Source organism: Nelumbo lutea, chromosome 1, assembly GCF_056320005.1.
Source record: "Nelumbo lutea isolate HS-2025 chromosome 1, American lotus-T2T, whole genome shotgun sequence".
Classification (NCBI taxonomy): domain Eukaryota; kingdom Viridiplantae; phylum Streptophyta; class Magnoliopsida; order Proteales; family Nelumbonaceae; genus Nelumbo; species Nelumbo lutea.
Window position 1 is genome coordinate 169,311,863 of NC_142684.1, and position 5,713 is coordinate 169,317,575.

General features: G+C 38.7%; 1 protein-coding gene across 1 annotated transcript; it reads right to left on the reverse strand.

Annotated features, from left to right (window-relative positions):
- Nucleotides 1-527: 527 nt before the first annotated feature.
- APS1 (ATP sulfurylase 1) lies at nucleotides 528-5,397 on the reverse strand. Its single transcript, XM_088960479.1, has 5 exons — nucleotides 4,672-5,397; nucleotides 2,015-2,420; nucleotides 1,625-1,885; nucleotides 1,431-1,517; nucleotides 528-1,016 (listed from the first exon to the last, which is right to left on the reverse strand). The coding sequence occupies exons 1-5, from the start codon at nucleotides 5,181-5,183 to the stop codon at nucleotides 879-881; spliced, it is 1,404 nt and encodes a 467-aa protein (XP_088816605.1). The 5' UTR covers nucleotides 5,184-5,397; the 3' UTR covers nucleotides 528-878.
- Between the last annotated feature and the right edge of the window lie 316 nt (nucleotides 5,398-5,713).

Here is a 5,713-nt window from a genome sequence, read left to right on the forward strand (position 1 = left end):
ACCCTTCTTTTTCTTTCCCCCATCTCTTTTCCAATGCAAACTCCACTACCATTCATGCCAAGGAAAAGAAAACGTTGGACCATTAAAAGTAAAAACATAACAGACATTGATTAACTCATACCAACAAATCAACCACAAAAGTTTAATAATGTCATAATTCTTTATTTTCAAACCAAGGAGATTGTTACTGCAGAACAAAATCTCTCTCAGAACTGCTTGGACCAGTAAAAATAGATGAGATACACCAAAATTTTCTGTTGATAATATAAAAATTGGGAAGTTGGCAAACCGCAATTTGAAAATCCTTTAGTAGGAATTTGATTTGCTGAGTGGCATCTAAACGATCAGCAGCTACGCAAAATGAATTTCACATCACTAGAACACAACGATTTGAAAGCACACCACAAACTATGACTTCATAATAATAGCACAGTGACCATATGTTAACTGCTTAACTTCACTTCAAGGTGCAGAGAGGACTGCACGCTATTTACAGACCAAGGCTAGCCTTATGAAATTCACGAATCTTTGTACCAATGCCTTGGATGCTTTATTTGAAAGCTGAACAGAGTTTTAGCATTACAAGTTTGAGCAAAGCACACCACAAACTATGACTTCATAATAATAGCACAATGACCATATGTTAAGCTGCCCAACTGCTTAACTTCACTTCAAGGTGCAGAGAGGACTGCACGCTATCTACAGACCAAGGCTAGCCTTATGAAATTCATGAATCTTTGTGCCAGTGCCTTGGATGCTTTATTTGAAAGCTGAACAGAGTTTTAGCATTACAAGTTTGAGCAAAGCACACAGGAGATTAACAAGTTTCAGGTTTCTCCCAAACAGATAACCATGTACTTTGACACTGCAAATGGATTCTAAGCAGGAACAGCATGAGGCACTTTGTCATTCTCAGAAGGAGACAAACTGTCGTAGTATTTGACCAAGACTTTCCATCCACCCGGGCACATGAAACCATCTGGTGGGTTTTCTCTGTTTTTTGCAAGTGTTCGCATCTGCAAAGTAAAAGCAATTATTATTTAGCAGGTATTACACATTAAATTGTATCATCCAAGCTTATTGGTCCCAGATCTATGAATATGCATAGCATCTAATGTCACAGTTCCCCCAGTCACCAGATCTAGGAATATTCCTGAAGACCCCAGTTAACTGGAACGAACATTGGACATGACCCCTTTTCCCCCAGTCACCCTTCTTCCCTCTTCTTTTTGTCAGAGCATTCCCCACAACTGTATGAAAGATACAGATATGGATGGTCAGGAATCATCTGATTGGTCTGACCTTGGATTCTTTCGTTAGATCAATAAGCAGAAAAGATTCATTATTATAGATAAAGTAGGATTATGCTGGCATACTGTCATTTCCCCTATAAGAAAATGTATTGAGTTCTTCATTTGCGAGGTGTTTACCTTGGTGCCAGATATGAAAAGAAAATCTTGTGGCCTTGATGGATCAAAGAAAGCCATTCTCCTCTGAGTCTTGTCATAGGCAGCTACCTGCAATTGTATTTGAATAATGAATACTAGGGTCTTCTTGATTTGTAGCAAGTTCAGCTCTTCAGAAAATAACAAAATGTTAACAATTACTTTGATTTTTAGTGTACCTTGAATGGGAGGATATTCAGCCGCTCAAGTCCAGGAGCCATACTCAGTACCTTCTTTCCATGATCAGCATCATAAAGGTCCCTCTTCTCAATGGGGTGGCCCATACCAGCTGGATCCCGACCCACAATGTAAAAATTGGCTCCTGCATTTATACGGGCCTTTGCATGCCACTGAACTTCAGTTGGGCCAGCATAATGCATGGGTGATGGGAAAATTGAAACCACTGTTGTTTCTGGATCTAGAACACCATCTTCCAGTACCTGAAGAAACAATTGCACTGTCAAAAAGAAATAATCTTGTCTACTGGGCAGACATTTTTCATATAGGACTTTGGCATCTCCAGATGCAGTATAGTAATATTAAATTGTCAGAAGGATAAGAATAAACACCTTCTCATGCTGCTTCATTCTCCAGCTGAGAGGTACATCATCTGCTTTCGTGTAGCCTCCCAATGGGTGAAGCAACAGAACAGGGTTCCTGTATCCCATTTCCAGAAGCCGCCGGCGGGTGTCAGTCATTAGTAGAGCATGGCCATTGTGTACAGGATTCCTGAGCTGGAATGCAAACACTGCATCAGCATCACGCTTCATAAATTCCTCACGGAGTTCTGCAGGAGATAGACGGAACCGATCAAGACCATCATTGTACTTGATTGGTTCTATAACCTCCAAGTCACCACCAAGAAGCCAGTTTCCAGCATTGGTTACTGCTTCATCAACATATGGTAATCCAGGGGCAGTGGTTCCCCAAGTTCTGGCTATCCGCTCTTCTTTGGGGTGCTTGTATATCTCAATACTGAAATCATCAAAAGGGAAGAGAAAGGAAAGATGAGCAATCGATGAAAAGGTCACTCAACAAATTAATATATTAATCAATCAAAGGTGCAACGTAGAAATCCATAATAATGCCAGATTTTAAGCCCAGTAGTAATTTTTCTATTCATCCATCAAATAGAAAACAATGTCAACCAGAACCAGAAAAAAAAATACTCCTTGTAGATACCAAAAGATGGACAAATACAACTGGCAAGTGACCTCAGTACAAATATGAATTTACTACAGGTCATTGGAACTGAATGATCTCAGCTGATGCAACAAATAGCATGTTTACAAATTACAACCAAGAAGAAATAGACAACAGAGAAGAAAATAAGATGACAGAAAGTTTTGGAAACAAGGATGGTTTATGGAGAACATTTACTCCTAGTAATTCATGATAATAACTGAAATAAGTGATCCAGGACAGTGAATCAATTTGAAGTGGTCAATTAAATACAATGCAATCAGCAAAGAACAACAATTCTTCACTTTTGAAGTTAATTTGGCAAAAGCGAAAAACTTACAAGATACCAAGACAGATACATATTAGCATGATAGAATGTCTTCAACAATCATAAATAGGGTAGTGCTAGCAAAGACCTGAAAACTTCATAGCCACCAAACAGGTTATCATAGAACTTCTGGCAAAACTTGAGAAGGGGATCAGATATATGGTGGAAACACCTCTGATAATTAAATGAACCAATTCTGATAAAAGATGAATGAAAGATGAAAAGATTGGCATAATTTTTCAATTAACCATACAAATCAATCAAGAAGCATTGTCATCCTTTTGAATTAACTATGGTAATATTAACTATTTAACTTGCCAAAGAGTATACATCAAACTACATAACAGATACAAGTTAATCCAATCCTATCTTAAATCCGAAGTGTATAATCATTGCCCAAAAAACTCAAAAGTGTACAGTCTTTTACTATTAACTACTAATACAAAATACTTTGAAGATGATACTACTCTGTATTTGACATATTTAGAAAACTGAGGCAGTATAAAGCTACGACTTTACTTCGAACTTCTAACGATGTTACCTAACAACCAACATTCCACTAGAGTATAGTTCAAGGAAAAGTATGCCTATGTCTGTATGTTACACCAATGCTCCCTCTGTAGAAATATTGATGCCAACATGTCAGATGCAAAAACCGGTCGTCCACATATATTTATTTATTTGGAAAAATATTAATTTATCTTTTTCTCCAGTTTTCAAGTATTAGTCAACTACTAACTTATCAAAATAACTATCTCCATCCCAGTTTTTCATGGTTGGCAAGTCCAACACACAGACAGTCAACCGTCAATGTTGCGTGAGCAGGTCAATAGTAGGCTATTTCATATATATATAATTAGACACCATGGAAATGTTTATGTAATTCATCCCAATAGTTTTGGGATTCTGCAGTGTTTCTCACCTAGCCTGGATGATTGAGACCACAAATTTAATCAGTCTTCCAAGAGAAAGCTGAACTGCTGAACCACCATAACAATTGTTTCGTTTATCCCTTAGTTTAAATTGTAGGCATGGTAAATCTAATTTAGTGATTAAATGTTCAAACAAAAGAATATGTAAAAAGGTAAAATATAAATGTCTAAAAAATTAGGAAAAGGACTAAATTTGTCTCTACACCCGTTGCAAGGTGAACAGCTTGTTTGCCACCAATTAGGAACCCATTTTGACGATTAAATGACACTGATAAAAACTTTGGACCGAACACAAGGACTTCAATATGAACCAGGTCTGCAAATCCTACCAAGTGTTGGATCATGCATCATTTCATATTAGTCACCCTCATTCTATTTGAGATCTTTATCAAGTTTCCATAATTTTACAATAAAAATAGAAGCAAAATTCTGGACACATTTGGTGTTGCAGTGAGAGTTTCCACAGATATTTTATCTGCTTATATAACCGAAATCCCAATTTTTTCCTCAACAAACCCAATTTAATGTAGCAAAATTAACACAAATTGCATTGAAGGTTTCTTACTAACTCAACCAGCGTTTCTCATTCCACATGTATGGCATGGATATATAAAGTAAGTCCGAATCAGCAATTCAACTAAAACCCAAAACAAATTAAACGCCCATCAACAATTCAACTAATACCCCAAATGCATTTACGGTTTAGACCCCTTAAAATGTCATAAATTGAATAAAAAAGCTTCGCAAAGTAATATCTCCAAGGAGAAGGACGAAATTTCCTTACTTGCTCAAGATTGCAACCGGGTTATTGCCCGAGTCAAAGAGAGCAACCTTGCTGGACTCACCGATCCGATGCTTCTGTGCGTCGTCGATGGCCAACACAATCGGCACCGACATGTTGACGACGGACCCGTCGCCCAGTCGGAGCAAATTGAAATGAAGAGTTTGGAGGAACTCGGATTCTCTCATGAACCCGCGAAGTGGACTTGCCCACCCCTCGCTGAGAACATGAACCCACTGAAGATCGATCCGAGACAGCTTAATTCTAGGGATGGACAGTGCTTCCTTCTTCTTCTCATTTCTCTGAGACTCCTTAACGAAGAGCTCAACGAGCTTACCCCCGTCCGGTTCGATCAAACCGCAGGAGATGCGAAACTGTTGGCGATTCTTCTTTTCCTTCCGGGAGGTAAAAGAAACTGAGAACTTTGGCTCGATATCTAACTGGGTCTTGCATATTTTGGGGAATGGATGAGATGGGCTTGGCGTTTTGACGAAGAGAGCCGCCATGGACGCCATTAAAGCCGGAAACCAAGCTTTTTTGGCACTCCTGGTTTTCTGAGAGATAGTTGGTATCTTATAAGGACGGACGCTAAGAGCAAGGGTATTTAGGTAGTTTTGGTTATCGTGTCGAAGCCGATGGGCTTTGGGTGGATTTCAATTCCTGGGGACTTTTAAGGGTAGAAAAGGAAATGTCGGGGGGATGAACCTGGACACTATTGAATTTGGTGTCATCGCTGATTCGCTGTGCTAACATTTTAAAAAGAGGGTTGGTGTTGATTAGGTTAGATTTAGAACGAGTCTGGGATTTCCTGCGTTAACCAATCCTTTTGTGACAGGTGTCCTATAAAACCATAACACGTGTCATGCAGAGGCAGCATGACACGTGTCCTTGACTTTTCACGATATTGTTCACGTGCGTTAAATGAAAATTTAATTTGAATTCAAAGACGCAGCAAAAAAGCTATATATATGTTTTCAGGTTTTTTTGGTGCGTATACCTGTGGCTGATTTGAGAGAAATTTGGTACCAATGTTGATCCCAACAAT